Here is a 21,561-nt window from a genome sequence, read left to right as displayed (position 1 = left end):
TCGCGTCTTTGTCTGGCGAGTGTCCCTCCCCTCGCTCGCATCTCCCCAAGCATTTTCACGTGCAAGCTAAGCAACTTTTGACTTTGTCCATTTATTGCAATTGCTAGCCCTGAACATAAGCCAGCCTCTTTCGACGACCTGACCGTAGAGAAACATCGTTCGGTGTTCCTAGGAAAATTGGCCATCACTCTAGGCCGATTCCAGGATATGTGGAACACTAGGAAACGAGTCTATTTTTCTTCCTTTTTTCAATCGCTAGGAAACAAGTTTGTTTAGGTTGTGGCAAAAACCCTTGTTTTCCTCGGACCCAATTTTATAGACCTAAGTTTACAAGTCATGCACATCGCTTGGTTGATTTTATCTTCGATTCCTATTCGCTAATGTCCTTATTTCTTTTTATCTTTCTAAATGAACGAAAAGGTCCGAACCCTAAGCAAGGCTTTGCACGTCGAGCGGTCTCTTAGACATGCGGACATTGATACATCGAACGCGTTTCTTATGTAAACTTGAAGACTAGTGTATATCAACGTATGAGTTTCTTAGACAAAAGGTGATCATTTTGTTAGAGACTATTATGCAATAAATAATGGTTTCAATTACTGTCCTCTGGAATCTAAACTTTTGTCCAGATTTTCAAAAAACGATGAAAATTATATGCGAGTCTACGAGTCGACATATACATATTGTGAAAGTTTAAAGCGCTTTAAAATTATTTTGAAAAGATCAGAATGCTTTCGTCTCCAGATTTGGAAATGAAAACACACTCAAAAGAGAGACAATGCGAAAGCTGTTTTCCCCTTCCATGCTACTATATTTTGACCCCAAAAAAAAAAATCCATGTATGCTGCTATATCGTGAATTAGCAATTCAGCATCGATGATAATCAACAACGTATGACAAGTTTATTCCCTACACACATTTTACATATTTAGATACTTGGGTTATAGAAATTTTAAAAAGAAAAATTGGTTTTCTTTTGAAATTCCCGAGCTTTAATTCCTTTTCCGACTCCATTTGTCTCAATCATGTGGTACCAAAGCACGCACATGAAGAGTACATGCATGCAAAATGTTTAGGATTTGGCAAATGACTTCCTCAAAGACCTAAACATTTGTGTCTCCTTTATAATGTTTGTATACCGTACTATTTCATTTCTCGTAAATCCGAACGATAACTTTTCTTTGCCACAATATAAAGCCAAACTAAACCTAAATTGTAAGGACAAAAAAAAAAGTGATTTAGAACTGCATTGTTCGACATTTTTAACAGAACTTCTTCTTCTTCTTCTTCTTCTTGCAGGTTTTTGTTTGATGCCTTGATAAACCAAGGCTAGAATTTCTCAAACAAAGAACAAATCGGATCCAAAGACAGTTGGGTCTTCTGACTTTGCTCTTTTTCTGTGAACCGACAAAATTAGGGCATTCATGGCACATGTGGTGAATGATACAGCATTGCTTACACGAAACCAGGAACATACATACATATATATATATATATATATATATATATATATATATATATATATATATATATATTTATATTGAGTCAACACGGTTAACGAAGGATCGGAAAGTTAATGAAATTAAGACCACGGATCTGAGTCAACTCGCTTAATTCTATCAAGATCTGTGCGGTCCAAAATTGTTAATCCATTTTCTCAAAACCTTGGATCCACCGAAGCAGCTTGGGACCCATGTGGGATTCAGCCAATGCTACTTAGGGTTTAAATTGATTACATGCATCATATGTTATATATGTCGAATTTAAGCCCAAGACACTTGGCAAATCCAACGCACTTGCCGCCGGGAAAGAAGATCCCCAACACGTGTCGCCGCCGGCCGCCGCTTCAAGGTCAAGCAAAGAAAACGAGTGCCAACCTAGTGGAGGAATTTAACTTAATATGCTTGGTGGTGGTTCTCATTTATTCTTCCTCTACGCGCATAAATCCAACCGAATGCATGTGGCAAGTGGCAACCATATGCGAAGACTCAAGGATTACTGGCATATCCGTGATGATTTGCATAAGATCTGTTTGACCATTCCAACAAACCCAACCCCCACAACCCCCCCTCAAACAAACACACACATGGTTCTGGTGAATTGAGAAGGTACGTACAAGATAAATAGGTATATGAGCTTCAAAATATAGGTATAGAAAAGGGTTAGTACCATAAAAAGCCTCAAACTAAGACACATGTGATAAATTTACCTCGAACTATTTTTTTAACCATGAAAAGCCCTAAACCGGTACACCCGTGACAAATTTACCCCAAACTATTTTTTATCACCAAAATCCTAAACTAGTAATTTTATGACAAATTTACCCTAAACTATTTTTTGACCGAGAAAGATCCCAAACCGATACATCCGTGACAAATTTACCCTCCGTTAAATTGGATTAACGCTACTAAAAATCCCAAATTGATAAACCCGTGACAAAAGAGGGTAAAAATTTCAAAATGGTATACCCATAAACTATCATATGCCATCCAACTTAGCAATTTGATGGTTAGATTTAATAAAAACTAACATAGGATAAATTTGTCGCAGGTGTACTAGTTTGGGATAAATTTATCACAAGTGTATCGGTTTGGGATTTTTGGTGGTCAAAAAAATAATTTAGGATAAATTTGTCACGGGTGTACCGGTTTAAGGCTTTTCATGGTATTAACCCTATAGGAAAAGTGATGCGGTCACATAGTATCTTCAGTTTTCACATCGAACTCGACTCGACCATCAAGTCTGGTTAGAAAAGTAATTTCCAACACCATCATAGAAGCGGGAAATTCGCAGAGAATTACTTGTTTTGAAAAGGGCACTCAGCCACCGGACCAACCTTTGATTATAGACGAATAAGATGCTTATTGGTCATCCTGTACCCCCGTCGAGGAGCTCAAACCTAGTTTTATTGACGGCCGCTCGTTTATTTGGACACATGCACTTGTTTCCTTTCGGACCTTTTTACTGATGGCACGTCTTCTTTGGTGTGATGAAAGGCCATTCATGTTTGCTTTATTTGCTTGCTTTCAACCCTTCGCAAATGTCTTCAAGAAAGTTTTTTTTCTCTCTTTTTTGGGCATGTTCATATTGAGTTTTTCCACCCAAAATGGCGGAGAGCGGGCATGAGCAACTTAGGAGGATGAGACTTGGAATCACAAGTAGTGTAGTGCACTTCCCAAGGCCGCCATCTTCCCAACATTGAATTCAAGATTCATTCTCTGCAGAACTGTACAGTTGACTTGTATTTACTTCACGCCCGTGTAAAAAACTACTTGGTTTGTGTTTTCAATTGTACGCGTAGGGGGTTCTGCACACCACTTTTCATTAACATTGCAGCAGTAAACTCACCTGAAATAAGTATCCAATAGCTGCTTTCATTTGAAAGAAGACGAAAAAATCTTTAACCTCTGAATTTTTCATTTGACATTGACAGGTCGTGGCGGTGTTCATTAGTAGGCACATTGAATTGCTGCATACTTCATGCAAATTGTCAGGCGTATTTAATATGTAATTTGCTGAGAATCTAGAGCTCTGCAACCCAATAGATCTTCTCTAAACTCAGTTCAACTTGGTTAAATCTCGATTAATTAATCGGAAGGGAACTGTTGATGACATTCCCTTCTCATGCACCACCTAATATTTTATGAGGGAAGCTCACCCTTTAAAGCATCCGTGAACTCTCTTAGCTCGCACTCTCGCAGGGCGCAGAAGCGAAGAGAGAGATGGCTTCAGTTCTCATCAACCTCGCCGCCATTCTCTCTCTAACCCTCCCCCTACTCCTCAGCTTCTCCCGACCTCATGTCGCACTCTTGACCGGTGCTGCCGAGGACGAGGATGGCGGCTTCTACGTGCTCGATGACCCGGCACCGAACCTCCACTCTAGAAGCCGGTTCTTGGCGAGCGTTATCAAGAAAGGCACGAGCTGCGACCCCGTCACCAACAACGTCTGCGACGGGATCTCGGCGAACAACGGGACGAGCATCCTGCGGTGCTGCAAGACCCATTGCCGCAACGTCCTCGGGGACCGGAACAACTGCGGGGCCTGCGGCCAGAAGTGCAAGCTCGGGGAGCTGTGCTGCAGCGGGGCGTGCATCAACATCGCGTACAGCGAGGACAACTGCGGCAAGTGCAACAGCAAGTGCTTGCCGGGGCTGAAATGCCAATACGGGACGTGCGGCTACGCCTGACCAGGCCCTAGATTTTTTACCCGACGGGGACGCGACCGAGGTCGAAGTTTTCCGGAGATATTTGAGCATGGAAAAGTGTAGGCGCAGGCATGAATGAGGGAAGATTGATTTAAGTACTTAAGTCTGCGTTGGTAAACAAGGTCCGGAGTTCGAGGTGTGTTTTCATTACATTGCCAAGAATTCCATTACTTTCACGAAGAGGAAATCAAGAAGCTTTTTCATTGTAATAATAATGAGTTTCACAGTGGTACGTTTACCGTATTGTGTGCCAGTGTGGTGCTCAGATTTTCCAGTTTAATTCATGCCAAATTTAATTTCAAATTTACAAATCATTATTCAGAGAAATTTCTACCGAACATAACAATTCAATACAACAATGGGGCAAAGTAAGGCGGAGTAAAAAAAATCTTAGCAAGTGCAGGCTGTTCCCATGTTTGTCAGCTCGGGAAACCTTATGTTGTGAGTTCGGATTATCGTTCCGACAAATTCAAATTTTAGGGGAGGTTACGACGACGGGCAGCTAATTTCCCTCCAAATAGTCAGCTAATTACGATCGTGTGTTGGATCATGGAAAAAAGAAGGAGGGGGGGTGTCTTAGGGCCTGGTTTAAGGTTCCGGGACTCCTGAATGCTCGAGGGCTTAGCTCCCAAGGCAGGGGCTCCTCTAATGAAAGGGTGGCGCGAAGTTGAAAGATGTGGATTTTCATATGAACAATCGAATAACTAAAGCCCTTAAGTGAATTAGAAGTAATTAAATTGAATTCCCATGTCATCTTTTTTGCGAGGCAAAAATGTTACGTTAATGTATTGTTTCTTCAGTATCGTCCTTGCTTACGACGCTATGCAAGAGAGGAGATGCTGGACGGAAAAATTGCAGATGTCCAATAACAAAAATTCATGGGCACAAGAAGACCGGAATCTGCACGGCTCACTTTGTCCAAACATTAAAAATTCAACTGCTATAGGAAAATGGGGTCGGTCCATTTGGGCTTTGGTCTTCATACCCTTCAATCCAATTGTTTAGAAAAGCCTTACAAACTCTGATTGGTGGGGTGCGCCGGGCCGAGGCAGCAGTGCAACGCCAAGGCGACGCGCGAGAGGCCCCAGCAGCAAGCTACCGTGATGGGCCTCTCCCCCCAAAAAAATTAATTTAATATCATGTGAGCCAATGGCCCACGTATCAGATATTAAACTGATAAGAACAGATACTACACTTGATCTTAGCCAAAAGGCCGAGAAAGGTATGCTTAGGCTTGGCTCATCCCACGCCACTTGAACTAGCAATCTGCTCGTCCACCCTGGTGTCGCTGCCGATGTGGGACTGATAAAAAGCTCTTGACCATCGGATGCGACTATGCGAGAGTGGATTCACGGGGCGTTTCGATCGTTTTGGGCTGTGTTTCTTCTCCACTAGTTCAGGAGCAGAAAACACACACACACACACACACACACAAAATTGTGAATCCCGCTCTGGGATTTGCATTTCATCAATGTAGAGTTTGTCGCTAGTGAGAGCCTCGGTAGTTTGACGCAGCGTTTTGGATTGCAGATGGATAAAGAGAGAATCATCCACTTCTCATGAATGGGTTTTGTCCGTATGATTTTCTCCCATATTTTCAACAGTGAGAACCTTAGATAAGAATTGAAAATACTGTTGGGTTAACTAAGAATACGCACAGGGAACACATTTGGACTGTTAAAGCCCGTGAACCGGTCCTCGAACACGCACTAGATATACATGCAATCGCAACTCGAGAAAATGCTCACACGGGGCAAGTACATTTCGCGTACACATTCGCAATCTTATTGCCGGTTTGGTGGTCTAATTCTCAAAAACCTTTCACATTTTTTACAGCTCGTGCGCACCCCCCGCCTAGCCTAGCCCATGGGCGAGGTATACCCCCTAGCCAGATGAACTAAGTATCGAACCAAATTTTCGATGATTTTCAGCTGATTCAATCCTGTACCGATCTGGTTCGATAATATTCCGTGTGTCTTTGAAAATATTGCTTGGGACATGGTAACTACTAGGCCTGTCAGCCTAGGGACTCTCGAACACCTGACATGTACGTGAAACTGACAAGCAATATGACAAGCATATGCCACAAGGATACTATCAGAAAACATATGATGGAAAGGAGATTTAGATATCCCAAAGCTACCACCAACGAGCAACAATTGCCTCGGAAAATATGAAAAGCATCTAAACTGAACTGGAAAAGTTCTCCATTGAAAATTGCAATCATCAACAATGAAGCTTTTCCAAATGTCCAACTATACCATCAACCAGTGCTACTCCATTAACACTCGCCGGACACCCGAAACTCGAAATCTCAGGTGTACTCGAGCAATAAATTTTGGATCCTCTGCGAGAACAGTTTCAGCTTCCGAGCAAAGACGATGTCACGATACAAGAAAAAGGATCTACTTTTCTGAAAGACCATTTGCTGACAATGGTACCGCCGTTGTTGTTGAAGCTTACAGGTATCGAATGAGCTCCACTGCAAATTTACCTTTTCTTGTTGTGATGATTTCCCCTATCTGCACAAGAAAAATTTAGAAGACCAAAATATCCCGTGAAGGACTATAATGTCCCGTGAAGGACTATAATAGGATTCACTGAACTTGCATATGCCGTATACTTCACATACCTTTAATCTCCCTTGACCACTAACAGAGACAATATCCCCACTCTTAAGTGTGGTTCCATTTTTTGTGACAGTTGTCCAATTAACACGCACATCACCATTACTGCATAGAACAAAATCATTACTGCACCCTACCACTGGCCGATTAGTTAAAAAAGCAATCCTCGTCTCTATCAGACAGTATAAAAACTAGCCATCTCTTGGCTCCAAATGTCATGTAGGCAACTAGATAACCAAAACAAAGCTAACTTTGTGACTGGTTATACCATGTCTCGAAACCAGCCATGACTTCCTACATACTGATGAAATCAAATGATTTTAACCCACATAGCTTTTAACATTCTACAGTTCATCTTCAACCAATATCAAATAGGTGAAGCAACAACAGAGTTAGTTGAACCTAATGCAATATAGATGATGACGGTTGGTATAAACTTTAGGACAACATCAAGTCATATCAGCTCAGGAAAGCCATGTGAAGGCCAGAAGTTTCTCCCCAATTTGTTCCTTCTAGGGGCGCATGAGCGTGTGCTTGCATGTCTGTAAATGTGCGCGCGCGCGCGTGTATGTGAGAGAGAGAGAGAGACAGAAGGGGGGCGCCCTTAAAAGCCAGACAGAATAGACGGAATGCAAGACACCTTTGCCACTTAGAAAACTCAATTTTGAGGTATGACTCTGAGAGGAAAAAATAAAACAGGAAGGTTAAATTGCAATTTCAGTCTCTGAATAATGATGAAAAAATGGGTAGTCTGCCTAACAGAAAGAATCTGAAAATTATACCTGATTAAAACAGCTAGCTTTGATCGAGATATCTTGAATCCTGCACTAGCCAGAGCATCAACCCTTAACGATGCTTCCACAGATCTGAATGACTTGGTCCTGCAAACAAACATTCAGGCTATGTGCAGCTCTGCAAATACGACATCCACAAGCATCAAAACAGCACGCGGTGCGTGCACAGCACACAGACAGAGAGAATCAACCTTGGGGGTTCAAACTCAAGAGCGAGCAGGGGTATCCTTGTGCAAGAGACTGGAACATTTCCAACCTGCAAGAAGTTAGTATGAGTAATGTTGTCCATTGGATCGGTTGGAATGTCATGGTGTATATACCATATTCCTATGCAATTCATGCATCTCAAGATTCCCAACTCCACAGTGCTGCACATTGGATAAAATCATCTTTCAGTTACTTTTGATATGGTGTAAATTAATCCTGATTACACCAGCATTAAAGACAATTTGCCTTGGAACAACCAGAAAAGGATAGAAGAGTCCATGGATGTCTATTTTCAGCAACTCATCAGAGGAATCTCTAAAAAGAGAGGATGATACCAAGTTGCATCAGCTAAAGTAAAACACACAAAAATTATCAAGTTGATACTCATCATAATTCAGATATAGCATGAATGTCAACATGTCAAAGTTATGCCAGGGGAAAAAAGGTGAAATGGCAATGGAAACTGCCGTGTGCAAAAATACCTTATCCAGAGTTGCCATGATAAAATCCACAAGTTCAGGAACAATGAGGATTTGAGCCCCCCTTTCTCCCTTCAATCACCAATTTTAGCAAAGATGAATACATTGCATGAAAAGAAGATGCAAATTTAACAAGATCTTCTTCCAGTAGAGAGGCTACAAAATAAGCCACTTCTGAGACACCTAGGGTACAATAATAAATCATCTTTCTTCAAGACAGCAAATGAAGAGTGATGACAATGGTATATTCATAGGAAGTCGCTGGCAACAATGCGATAACTACTAACTGAACTTCCAGGCATATAAGAAAGCACATGTAGAGGTAGAGACAGCCTGATGTCTTTAAACAGGTTTAAATAGCATATTCCAGAAGCAACGCTATACTCGTTTATTAAAGCCTATTTACCTGCAAGAGAATATCTCCAAGTTTGTCCCTTGCAATTCCTGTCGCAAGAATTGCACCAAGGAAGTCTCCATGAGAACACGAGTCAAATGAAAAATTCCCTGTGATACTGGAGAAGTATTCATCCAGAAATGACAGAAAAGGGTTTGAAATACAATTTGAAATTAGATAAAGGTGAAATAGGGAGCGATATACTTGCATGCACTTCCTACCTTACTGCTCCAACTATGTCAGGTTCACTGGTCAAAGTTTCAATATGCCCGATAGAAATCCTGCATCGCTCAGCCTGGGTGCCTTGTAAAGTGTACAAAGTTATTGGGTCACAAAGTCCAAGAAGAAAAGATGCAGAATCGAGCTCACAGAGGGAGAGTAAATCAATTTTTAGATAGAAACCTTAAGGAAAACACAAGCTATATGCACATTAAAGTGATTAACCTGTGGATATCCTCCTTGAGCTATGGCTTTGATGTCAGCTAGCTTTTCCAAGAGAAGCATAGACTCCTTCTGCACTGGAGGGGTGAGAAAATCGGTATGCAAAACTATTTTTCTTGATGATGCCCTTTTCGCCTGCATGAAGGACAATTCAGAACCTTTTTTGCAATGAAGAACATTATTCACAATAAGAATCAAAGATCTTAACATCACGAAAGTAGGGAGGAAAATGAAGAGAAGGAACACATATTAGATTGAATCATGTCTGAGACGTACCATTTCAAGAACATGCTTCACTTCTTCGATGGCATTCTTGTCCCCAAATCCGTTAAGTAAATCATCCTCGTTTCTCTTAACAGCTTGTGCCAGGTGACACATTTGTGAAGCTTTAATGCAATAATATGAACCTTGGTCAAATAGTTTTTTTTTTTCTGGACAGATTGGTCAAATAGTATAGAAAGCAGTATATTGCCATCAGGGCATTGCAATACAAAATATTAAGGACGTGTATGATATGATTTTTTTTTTTTTTGGTTAATCTAAATTCTTTTGGTTGTACCAAAATTGAAATGTGTGTGTCTTGCAGCTCACGCACTTTGACTTTTTTTCAAATCCAAACTTTCTAAAAGCTTTCACAATACTAGAATGCTGATGCTGATGCGTAAATTTACATGTACCTTTTTTATAATATTCTGAAATTCGGATAATATTTATAACTTTAGCAGGAAAGCAACAACGAGTGGTATTTCTTGCTTGTGCTTAACTGTAAACAAAGATGCCCAAAAAAATTAATAAAGATGATAAGAAATAGGAGTCGCAATTGATGCACTAAAACTTAACTGAATGTTAAAAGGGAGATCTGTTGGCTTATGTCCCAAACTGCCATTGCAAGAGAGAAAACCCAACTACATTTTCCCTAGTTTTTTTTTGGGGGGGGTCAGAACCTTTTCCCTAGTTATGTGGTGATGGTTTGTCAGTAAAATTACTGTAAGGGGAACTGATAAATAAGCTCGAATTGCTGCAGGTAGGTGCTGCCATCAAGGAAATCTCAAAGAACAAGTTTTCTAATCGTGAAGTGGCAAATGCAAATCTTTGTATCTACACTGTGATTAGCAAATGAAAACCCTTTAAACCAACCAGCAACAAAGGATAGTAACATCAAGCTATAACCTTTTAACTTCTTTTTTCTATAGATGCCTCTAAACTCTAAAGTACTCCTTGCTAGATTGTTCCTTTTTCAACATGTTACTGGTATTCCAGAAACTTCCTCGAAAGTGATGGCAAGCCAATATTAACCAACCAAGCAAGAAAGGTTCGATTCAGGCAGTGTCAGAGGAGCCCAAGAATGAGTGGAGACCATATTCAGTATCTGATTCTTTCATTGCAAAGAAACACACAAACATGACGCACAACTACTTTGACCGCTCATTTAATTTCTTTCAATATGGTGGGCATGCACATTGAACACAACTAGTGTTCTTTCCATCAAACAATTTCCCTGCACCATTTAGATTAACCAGAATCATCAACCAAAATTTTCCATCCAGTTACCACCATGTCTATAGTCAAGAAACCAACAGAATCCTTCCTACAGCAAAACCCCACGTTTCTTTGGATAAATTAAAAACATTCTCTCCTATTGCCACAAGTAAATTCACGTACGTAGCTCCAGTCAAAGTTTTAATTTACCCCTATCATGTCATCACCCACAACGAACTCGGGTAATTTCCATCGCCCATTTCCTTAAAAATCGCATCTTTCACAGACAATTCGCCCACGAGATAGGCCAAAATGTGCGAAGAACCAAAGACGAGTAATGGTTTGGCAGAGCCAGAGGTACCTGACTGGCCATAAGGCGAAAGGAAAGGCGAGAAGCGAGGGGTCGAAGGATAAGAGAGACGCCGGAAACGGATTGCGCGAGGTTGAGCACGAGGGTGAGGATGCGACAAGGCTTGGACTGCTCTTCGCGCAATCCACTGCGCTTTGCAGCTGGCGAGAGCCATGACTTCGAACAAGTTTTGCCGAAATGCGCGTTATGTTCTAACCCCTGCTTTTAGACTTCTCTCGCTTCCCCCCACCGCCACAAGGCCCACAACCACCACCCCCAAAAAAAAAACGAAAATAATATTAATTAATTTCACGAAAAATCTCAAATTAGTACACATATAATAAATTTATCTCAAATTATTTTTTTGAACATCAAAAATCCTAAATTAGTACACCCGTGACTAATTTACCATCCATTAATTTTCGTTAAATTTTATGACAAAATTACTGAGTTGAATGACACGTGACGCTTATTAGATGTACACGTTTAGGATTTTCACCTTCCGTTTGACACATGTGTATCAATTTGAGATTTTTTGTCATATCGGATGATATATTTATCACATGTGTACCAGTTTGAAATTTTTGATAGTCAAAATAACTAGTTTTTGGTAAATTTGTTACAAATATAATAGTTTGGGATTTTTTATGGTTGAAAAAATAGCTTGGGATAAATTTGTCAAAGGTATTCTAATTTGAAGTTTTTGTGATAAAAAATAATTTGGGGTAAATTTGTTACAAATATACTAATTTGTGATTTTTCGTGGTATTAAACTAATAATGTTTGGTTTGCTTAGCCTGTTAGCCTTATCTCAAGTATTTCACCGTGTAAAAGAGATTATTTACATAGATCGGGTCAAATCAATTTTTAAAATTATGTACAAAACTCAGACTACATATTTATCGTTTCATATGTATCTTAATGCATCCACTCGGTATATGAGATTACTTTATTTTTTCCCGAATAAACAAAGAACGAAATATAAATTAAAACAAAAACTTCTATAAAGTAATGCGTAGAGAAAGAACATGTCTTATATTGTATTAGAAAATCCAATCCAAAAGCGTGATGCTCGTAATTCAGCTGACTCTTGTACGTGGAGTTTGAAGAATTTTATTAATTTGTGATAGGTGAATGGGATAGCAGGCCCTAATGTCATGTTAAGAAGTCCAAATTCAATCCAAAAGCGTAAGCTCATAAATAAAAAGATTCTATATAAATATAAAAAATATATATGACTCATGATCAAATGACGACGATACTTCAACACGATAAAATCCCTTTTTATTGATGATGGGAAGTATATGCGCCATCTTAACAAAATGGGTGACGTCGGGGCACTGATGTACCAATCGTCTTCTTGACACTCGTTTCGAGTTGTCAATAGCTTTCTGAGTTTTTTGTTTCTTTTTTAAGCTTTCTCGGGTTTGTTGGCTGTCAATTTGGATTGAAAATGGCCGCACCAGATTATCGTGCATGCATAACCTGACCGGACTGTTCATGGATGACGATCTGCGGGCGGTGCGACGATTCGGCTTGAATGAACTGAACGGAGACGTCATGCAAAACTAAATGCTTCTCAGCCTTGATAGGATTATACAAGGAACATCACAAAACGCATTGCATAAGCAATACTGGACCAAAGAGTGTGTTTGATGTGTTGTATCACCTAGAAATGTCAAAATCCAGACAGGCTCTCAAATTTAGATGCTGATGAGAAATCTGACGCTGAGAGACTCAAATAAGAGTTTTAAGCCAAAATGATCCTGCTCCGATCCGGAACTAGGTACACTATCATGAAAAATCCGTTATCCGTTTAGGTATCTCGACCATGCTTAACCGGACATGCGCTAGTTGACAGGAACCATATCACCTTTCAAAGATGAGCGATCAAAATATCAATCACCAAGCCACACACACATCCTACAGAAAGAGAACTCAGGAAATATGAGAGCAAGAGCACTGCATTAAGACGAAATTTCAAAACATCCGACCAGTAAAAAATTCAAGCAACTATAACCCGCAAATCCTCTGCCCGCTTTCTATATGAGGTCCTATCCCAAACTGAGTTTCTAAAAGTATAGAGTTTCAAGCCCCATTCCTTGTTGGGACTGAAAAGAACTAAGTTACCGCAAAGTCAAAGCTTCTACAGGCAAAACTACCCGTTTGCTAGGCCTCATCGTCCCGCGGTACTCTACATCCTCTTCTTTCTCAGGGAAGAGAGTAATATGCATATGCTAGGGCCACCAGAGCTCCCAAAACAGCCGCGGAGACGGCCCACATCCAGTAAGCCTGTGACCTCCTCCGCCTCAGGATGGCCTTTGGAACTGATTCAACTCCTTTCGTTCGAGTTTTCACTCTGTAGATACTTTTCTTTTGAACCTTCTCTTTCGCAGGGGCCGGAGCCTCAGGAGCTTTCCCAACGTTCTCCGCTTCGGTGGCCTCCTCAGTCAGTTCCTCTGCATCGGGATTCCATTCCATCACTTTCTTCTTTTCCTTCTTTTCACGATCCTGAAGAAACAATTTTTCACCATAAAAAAGGAGCTTCTGTCAATTTCAAAGCTAGAATCGAGTTTGTAAAGAATTGGAAAATTTATTAGACATCCAAAGATAACATGTTAACCTTCAACATTCTAAGGTAGTTTTCTCCTGTCTTTCCCATAAAGTGTAAAATCTATATTAAGGGATTTAATGAAAGTGGCAATTTCTAGTAAAGGGAAATATTAGATGATTACCTTGAGTTTCTTCTCAGCCTCCTTTTGAGCTTTAATTGCCGCTTTCACTGCATTTTTCTCTGCCAGCTTTTTCTTCCTTTCTAGAGCCTGCTTCTGCCTTTCGATTTGCTCCTGCCTCTTTATCTCCTTCAGCTTCTCTTCGTCAACTTCAGTAACTTTCGGAGCCTCCTGCTCCTGTTTTACCACAACAAAATCCTCAGCGTCCTCTTTGGATTTCAAGTCCTTAAGCTCCAATGTGGCGGCAAAGTCGCTTACATTCTGAACAGCCTCTTTCTGGTTATTGTTGGCAACAGCGACATTGTTTTTCGGAGGTGGTTTTGAATCTTCTTTTGGCCGTTTCACTTCAGCTTTCGTCATCGTCTCTTTTCTGGATACAGTCATTAGTTCCTCAGCAACAGCTAATGGCTTCTCATTGGGATTCTTAATTCTTCCGTCTCTGCTCAACTGTCGGGCATCCAGTGATGGCAATACTCTTTTGAGGTAATCGTCTCTGAAACTCTTGTTGTCGTTCCAGAGGGAGAAAAACTTCTCAACCTGATAAGGAAGCGAAGGGATAAAGCAAAGGATGACAGTGTGACATGCAATCTATATTCATTTAAGAATTAAGGATCACAAACCTCATTCAATGCAAGCTCCTGGAGAGAACAAATATCCTTCTTTGCAGCAAGGTCCTTTGCAACGTTCAAAATCGCACGATTTTGGTAAAAGGGGGCATTCTGAAACAGAATGGAAAGTAAAATGTTACAACCATCATCTACAGGAGAAAGTGTCATATCTCTCAACTTAATGCTCCTTCAATGAAACATATGTTGCAGTCCATTCCCTTTAAGCAGCAGAAAAAATTACCGGTTCAGTTTCTCAATCAACCGTGAAAGATCAAAATTACATTCAATCCATAGAAACTGAGGAGCTTATCGAGGTTGTGGTTGGAAATGTGTGAGTAGCAATTTACTACTCGTTAACTTTCACTTGTTCATCTATCCTGGCTGATGTGGACACTAAAAATTGAGCTGGATTTAGATAAGTATTTTTGAAGGAAAGTTGTATGGAGTTGTGGCTATATTAAGGTACAGAAAAAATCATGTCACCATGTCAGGGATGAATGGCTTCATAGAGGAGGTCTCGTTGAATGAATTTACGATTTGGTTAGAAAGTTGTCAAAGAAAGAGTGTGTATTTGTTCAGGCATCAAATATTAAGTAGCTAGGCATCAATTCTAAGCGCAAAATGACAATGCAGCATCCAGAAGCGAATTTTAAATGCTAGAAATTTTTTTAGATTCTAGCAAACTATTTGTAAGTATGCCGATCGTAGACTGAGAAACCAGCTAAATAAAATAAAACCCAGTAAATAAAATTTTTCCTCATTGGCAAAAAGCATACATCAATTCTTCATAAATCACATTTTTAGTCATAAGCGGAAAACGAAAGTCTCTATTAGGGCATTGAGCATAAAAAGAGGTGAAGGATAAGAAGACCGCCTACAAATACTAACCAGCAGAAAAGTACCAGTTGCTGCTAGTCTATGTGTGACTATTGTATCTTCTTCAAAGTACCGTACTAAAACATATGAGCTTTACGTAAAGCCTACAGAAAATGTCCAAGACTGACCGCACATTAGCATTATTCACGCACAGATGACTCGAAAACTAAGCTCCTAAGTTGGCAATCCACGTGGAAGCAATCTAAGAAAGGCCTGCACTATGTGTGCATCTAAGAACATACCGCCTCATCACGCCGTTTCCTCAGCTCCTGCATGTTTTCATATGCTTTGTCCCTCTTCTGAATGGTAAGTGACAACTCATCTTGCAAAGATCTTATATCATTCTCTATACCCTCCAATTCTTCCCTGAGATTCTTAATTTTTCCCTTAACTGCCTGCTGATCCTTCCTCACTCCATCCAAGCCAACTCCCATAAGCTACAACATAATAATGTTACTATGATCAGATAAAATCAGTATTACCTGCGTGTATCAAATCATAAAGAACAAGGGTGTGTCAAGTTGGATATTGAAAGTGCACACTTCTTACTTTAACCTGGCCCTGAATCTCTTCTCGCTGACCATATTTACCCTGCACATCAGCCCTCAGCGCAGCATTTGCAATAACCTTCTCCCGTGTGCCCTCAAGCTGTTTTATTTCCCGTAGGAGTTGCTTCTCTTCTGCCAATGGGATGCTCTCATGCTGTATGCGGTAGTTCAAGCTCTGGATCTGCAACAACCAGTAGCAACCAACAAATTGTAAATTCAACCGAAAGGCTAATATGGTATTAAAATAAGTAAGGACGCTATAGAAAGGGGTCTATATGCTTAAACTACCAACTTACAAGCTCGTTAAGTTCTTCTTCTGATGAGCATATGCCACTACCACGACCAGCATTGTTCCCATTTCGTAGCTTGCCTAGAGCGTCATGCAATGGTTCCATCTCTTTCCTCTTTTCCTCAGCAATCATATTAAACTGCTTGTTCTCGTCGCCCAAAGCTTTCAGCTGAGTGATTATGTCTGCTCGCTCCGACTGCATATGAAGAAAACATTGACAATCGAAAAAATGCTACCAAATTGATTGCACTAAGTGCATTGGTGGAGAGGAGTGGGGAGGATTGGGGGACCGATGGGGTGATACGCCTTCCAATTCTCTGTGTATTTTGATGTTTGGCATCAAAAGCCCAGTCAAAGATCAGTTAGCCATAAGGAGAAACCCTCCCCCAAAATTTATGAGCTTGTGCATTTTCTGAGTGAAAGCAGATCTAAATTCTGGCAATGTATTGATGAATTTGTGACATACAGATGTACAACTTATTATGATTTACGCTAGTAAAAGTCAAACTTAAGAGTTTTGCACGAGAGTTTGTGACAATCACCCCGTGAAACCAAGAACGTGTGCGCAAAAGCCTCAACCATCTAAACAAGCTTTTAATGCAATGTCAAGCTAAATCTACGAAATGACCCTCTTTCATGGTGGTCAAAGCAACAATCACCAAATAAAAGATTCTTCTAATCTTCCCTAAGCAAACTAATGTTACTGAAAGGTATGCTTAACCAAACTAAAGTTTTGAAGTAACCAGTGAAGTTGATGTGGACTACATTGGCACAAGACTGATTTCAAGTGCATGGCATATCTTGATTCGAAAACTCTCCCACATAAGGCATTAAAGCAGCCATTTTGCTTCGAAACGTGAATGTCACCCACTGCCAGAGCAAGCCTTACCGAGCAAGCAGCACAGTACACAATTGGCTAGTAACTATGTGCTAGCAATGCTTATTTAGATTACTCAACATTCATAGCCAAAGTTTATTGTGAATAAGCAGCTTTTGCATAGTGATATAACCTTTTTTCACAATTGCCAAACTATAAAAGATGTATTTAACCCATACGTACCCTCCAGCATGTCACATTCTAATATGCTTATAGGAAAGGCAACAATAAATGCGTGAAGTCTGTTCAACTAACGTACTCGACCCTAGCAAACCATCAATGATTGTCATTTTCTTAGAAATGTAAGTCGCACATGTTTTGTCCATAAACTCTAGTGGCATCAAAAGTGATCGAAATTTTCTTCCGATCGTAACGGATTGGATCTCATACATTCATGCCAACCAAGAGGAATGCCCCCTACCTGTAGATTGTCATTGGCCTTTCATATACAGGCACTAGATAAGAATGACAACCCGTCAATCCCTCAACCCTGAAGTTTGGCTACCTTGTCTACCACAATCATAACAACATGAAGAATCCTGATCAATGAAAGGATACCATTCTAATCCGAATGATTGGTACCTAAAAAACCGTGAGTGCTTGAACTTACCCTCTTTGCTCTCAGTTTGTCAGTGATTTGGAACCTCGCTTGATTCATCTGTTGAATCTCCCTATCAGCCAGGTCAATTTTAACTTTTATCTGAGGATCATCATGTGACCTGCACTTAGCAATATAAAAGGAGTGAATCTTATTCGGTGCCGGCCATTCATCAGCAGCAGCATTGGGGAAGTTGGCATCAGAAACTTTATTTGCTTTGCTGATTGTCGATCCATCTCCATGAGAACCAAACTTTATGTCCGCATTAGGGATAAATCCACATTCCAATTCCCCATTCTCATTCTTACACAGCAAAGACCTGTCCGCCTCAGCTAAAGCCTCCGCGGGTGGCGGTGCCATCTCAAATCCATTGACTTCCATACCCATGTTTGCTACTCTGCCAATTAAAAAATCTGTGTGTAAAGACAAAAATCAATTACACAGATATCAAGCCACTTTCCACCACAAAACTCCTCTTTTCATTTTGGGGTTAGCCATCTCAAATCACAAGAATGTCAGACTTGAAAATTCATTTTGAAGGCCATTATTCTAGAGAATTAAAGAACAGGACAAAAAACGAATATTAGACCCAGATCTTTCTATCAAAAACACCCAAGAAATGAATCTCCTAAGGGCAATTCTCAACAGCACTTGATCAAGTACCGGCTTCAAGTATCATTTGCAAGAACAATGCATAAAGACTTCTAAAATTTAAGCACGATCAAGGGAAGAAACAAAGCGCAAATCAGCTCCATTGAAATGAATACGATATATCTCTGCATTTTGATATCCGAACCCAAAGAGAAAAGGAACAAAAAAAAGGTCCGGGCAGCTTCATCTTCTATCAAGACAATCGCCCACAAAACCATGATCGAACAGAAAAAACAAAGAAATCAAACAGGCATTACATCGCGTCGTTTTGAATTACCAAATGAAACATGCATGCAAGATCAAACGAAAGATCAATCACCAGAACGAGGGGAACCTCCCGCTTTGCCCGATCAAGATTGATGCCCCTGAAGACCCAGAAAAAGAAAAACACCCCCAGATAAATGGCCGAGGAGAAAAAGAAAAAGGAAAAAAAAGAAAGACGATCGTAGCAACACTATCTAAAATGGATCGAAGCAAGACGGATTACCAGGAACAGAGGAGAGAATCCTCAGGAAATGAAGCGACCAAACCTGGTCTTTTGTTCCGTCGACAAAAGAAATCTAGAGAAGTGCGAACGGGTCAGATCTCGGTCTTATTCTCGCTATCTAACGAGTCTCTGAATCAATGCGTCTGCAGTTGCTCCTAAATTCGGGACAAAGAGAGAGAGAGAGAGAGAGAGAGAGAGAGAAGGAGGGAGAGAGAAGGAGATTGTTTTGCTTCTCTTAAATTTCTCGGAGCAGTGAAAAAGAACGCTTTGGACTCGGGTGGACTGCCGTCTTTATAGGCGGTCGCAGAGCACGAGGTGCAATTTCGGAAACTGAAAGATGACGCATTTTGCATGCAAGGACATATATTCTTCTTTCTTTTTCCCTCCACCCCCTCCAAACCAATTCTAATATTTTTTTAACCTCCACATTCCAATGTCAATTTATCTTTTGGAACTCTTACTAGAGTCAATCAAGCACTTCAAAAAAAAAAAAGAGAGACACATTAGAGCCAATAATCACCTTCGAAAAGCTCGAAATCTTCCGAAACCGACTCAACGAACCTCTAAAAGAAGATATTTTTGTTTTATACTATTACTTTTACGGAATGCGAGACTATCTGATTTTCTAAGTAAAACGAAGTATCGGCGATATTTCGATTATTTCCATTTTATATCTTCCTTGTTGTTGGGAATCATCATTTCAATACGGAGTAGTCATTAAAGTCTCGTGATTTTTGGCGTCGTTATTGACGATGGATCCTTTTTCTCCTCAAATTAGGATTCAATCTCTCTGTTGACATCACTAATCAACAGCGCCAACAATCGATGGATTCATTGATTTTGTTGTGAAGGAGATTACTACACTTTATCTCGGTAACGTGGAATGAATTGAAACAAAGTCTCGTATTTTATTTCGTCTAAGCCCATTCTGCAGCATATTTGACCTTTAAACAGATTTAAATAGATGGCACTGCTAGCATGGAATCAACGAAGTAAAGAAAATTTCCTAGAAAGTCCTAAACTTTGCGTGGACACGAGCAAGTTCTGAATCTTCCCATTGATATGACCAAATTCTAAGAATCTTTGAAAGAGTTCAATCCTGCGAACAATTTGAAAGTGTTTTTGTGACATCGGAAATTACTAGCATGACATCCTTTAACTTACAATTTCTCAATATTGGTCCGGGACTTGATTGCATAATTCAAAGAAATTTGGGATTCAATTGCATAAGCTAAAACGGCATAACATGTAATTACAATCTACATATGGATCTAAGACTTTTTATGTACTTCCCCTGATAAAGTCCGACTCGATTTAAGATACTGATAAATCGTCAAATTTGATAAACGAAACCGATTCGAGTTTTCGGCCTAAATGGCGTGCAATAAAAATGGATATTTCTAATTAATGACTCAATCCGACCCATTTGCAATGTGAAGTAATTGCAATCGCCCCCAATTGTCTACTCTAATACAAAGTCCATATGTGATGTGGATTTGCCATTTAGACTTTCCAATAAGAAAATCTCACCTCATTAATGACATGAAAATGGTAAAAAAATAAAACGGATAATGCAAATCTTAAAGAAAGAGGGTGCGAGCCCACGCCACGTGGATTTACAATTTTTGCATTTTTGTATTTTTAATTTTTAAAATGTTTCTGGGTTTTGTCCTCCTTTGACTTTTTTTTTTTTTTTGGGTCAAACCCTCGTTTGACTTTCGATGCGGAGTTTCGGGCAAAATCCGGCCAGACGCGGGACGTGAATCTTGCGTTCGTGGGTGAATCTACGGGGTCGCTTTTAGTCTAATTACTAAAATGTCCTCAGATTCTATTCTATTTCCCAAGAAGACCCAAGGCTTTGTTTGACTTTTTCCCTTTTTTGAGCGCTGCGCTGACGGGACAAAATTGGAATTGAAATCTTATCCGGTCCCAATCCAATTGACTTCCTTTTCGAGCAAAATCTGCCCTTTTTTTCTACACGGGGCATTTCCATTTGGCAACGCTTTTGAATCAACTTGACGAGTGAATTTTCGGAAATTTTCCTATTAAAACGTAAGGCCACGATTGCCAGTAATTCATCAATCGAAGGCATTTACTATTCAGTAAAAAACAGCGATACATTCAATTTTACATATTAGAAATTATAGCAATAGTCAGATCCGTCTAAATTTTCTCACGAAATAAGCGAAAGAATTCATCATTTGTATATCCATCCTATTATATAAAGTAAGGAGCACCTATTGAGGAATCGGATTATTTTTTTTCTTTTCCTAAATATCCTCGGTTACTCGCTTACAACATGTTATGTTTATTGATAAACGAGCCAATCACACTAATTTTGTTCATCTCCCATGAATATCAATCTTTATAGTTTTGATATTTTCTATCTAAAAATAGCCTTCTCGCAGAAATTTACTTTCCGAAATTAGAAAAATGATTATGCGATTGTCCTAACTCACTGTGACGTTAAGAGCCCACTCCAAGCTAGTAAAAAATAAATAAAAATGATTAAAAATTGTAGCGGGGCCCACTCTTTTTTGAATTTGTGGCCCACGGCATATAGTTACTTTCATGGTCATCGAACGACTGTTATGTATGAGTGAATGGTTCCAACTTCCGAACAGATTCCTTATCCGTCGAAACATGTTACTCATTTTTCGAACCTAGAACCTATTCTACGTATCTTAGAACTTAGAACGTATCCGATTACAGGTTCTAAGGTCTATACAAGTTCCATCTATAATATTAATTGAAATATTGCAAGAAATCGTCACATTTAATGACCACCGTTTATCGCTATAATTCACTAACCACAACTCATATTTAAATATCCCAATAAATATGAAATATTAACGAAGTAAAAGTCTTAGTCATAAGTATCGCCGCAAATGGAAGCTTATACTAATGGTTTCATATTACA

At 39.8% G+C, this 21,561-nt stretch overlaps 3 protein-coding genes and 1 non-coding gene across 5 annotated transcripts; 1 reads left to right on the top strand and 3 right to left on the bottom strand.

Moving 5' to 3' along the window:
* The first annotated feature begins 3,530 nt into the window (after nt 1-3,530).
* Nucleotides 3,531-4,536, top strand: LOC115726274 (protein GRIM REAPER). The gene has a single exon (XM_030656066.2). The coding sequence runs from the start codon at nt 3,723-3,725 to the stop codon at nt 4,185-4,187; it is 465 nt and encodes a 154-aa protein (XP_030511926.1). The 5' UTR covers nt 3,531-3,722; the 3' UTR covers nt 4,188-4,536.
* Nucleotides 4,537-5,233: 697 nt separating this feature from the next.
* Nucleotides 5,234-5,431, bottom strand: LOC115726286. Its single transcript, XR_004013520.1, has one exon. It is a non-coding gene; the product is annotated as a U2 spliceosomal RNA (small nuclear RNA).
* A 911-nt stretch (nt 5,432-6,342) lies between these two features.
* On the bottom strand, nt 6,343-11,216 carry LOC115726284 (putative RNA-binding protein YlmH). Of its 2 annotated transcripts, none has more exons than XM_030656090.2 (10): nt 10,988-11,216; nt 9,424-9,533; nt 9,151-9,219; nt 8,928-9,001; nt 8,719-8,824; nt 8,316-8,384; nt 7,818-7,882; nt 7,615-7,713; nt 6,838-6,937; nt 6,343-6,727 (listed from the first exon to the last, which is right to left on the bottom strand). In XM_030656090.2, the coding sequence occupies exons 1-10, from the start codon at nt 11,148-11,150 to the stop codon at nt 6,665-6,667; spliced, it is 918 nt and encodes a 305-aa protein (XP_030511950.1). In that variant the 5' UTR covers nt 11,151-11,216; the 3' UTR covers nt 6,343-6,664. The 2 variants fall into 2 exon arrangements, with proteins under 2 accessions (XP_030511950.1, XP_030511948.1); XM_030656088.2 differs by having other exon boundaries at nt 9,151-9,282; nt 10,988-11,214.
* A 1,707-nt stretch (nt 11,217-12,923) lies between these two features.
* LOC115726280 (proton pump-interactor 1-like) lies at nt 12,924-18,890 on the bottom strand. Its single transcript, XM_030656076.2, has 8 exons — nt 18,642-18,890; nt 17,516-17,916; nt 16,036-16,224; nt 15,741-15,920; nt 15,434-15,628; nt 14,328-14,426; nt 13,711-14,244; nt 12,924-13,486 (listed from the first exon to the last, which is right to left on the bottom strand). Exons 2-8 carry the CDS (start codon nt 17,888-17,890, stop codon nt 13,187-13,189), a joined length of 1,872 nt encoding a protein of 623 aa, XP_030511936.1. The 5' UTR covers nt 17,891-17,916; nt 18,642-18,890; the 3' UTR covers nt 12,924-13,186.
* Between the last annotated feature and the right edge of the window lie 2,671 nt (nt 18,891-21,561).

Source organism: Rhodamnia argentea, chromosome 2, assembly GCF_020921035.1.
Source record: "Rhodamnia argentea isolate NSW1041297 chromosome 2, ASM2092103v1, whole genome shotgun sequence".
Classification (NCBI taxonomy): Eukaryota; Viridiplantae; Streptophyta; class Magnoliopsida; order Myrtales; family Myrtaceae; genus Rhodamnia; species Rhodamnia argentea.
Note: the sequence above shows the minus strand (reverse complement) of the source record. Positions and strands in the feature narration are given on the sequence as shown.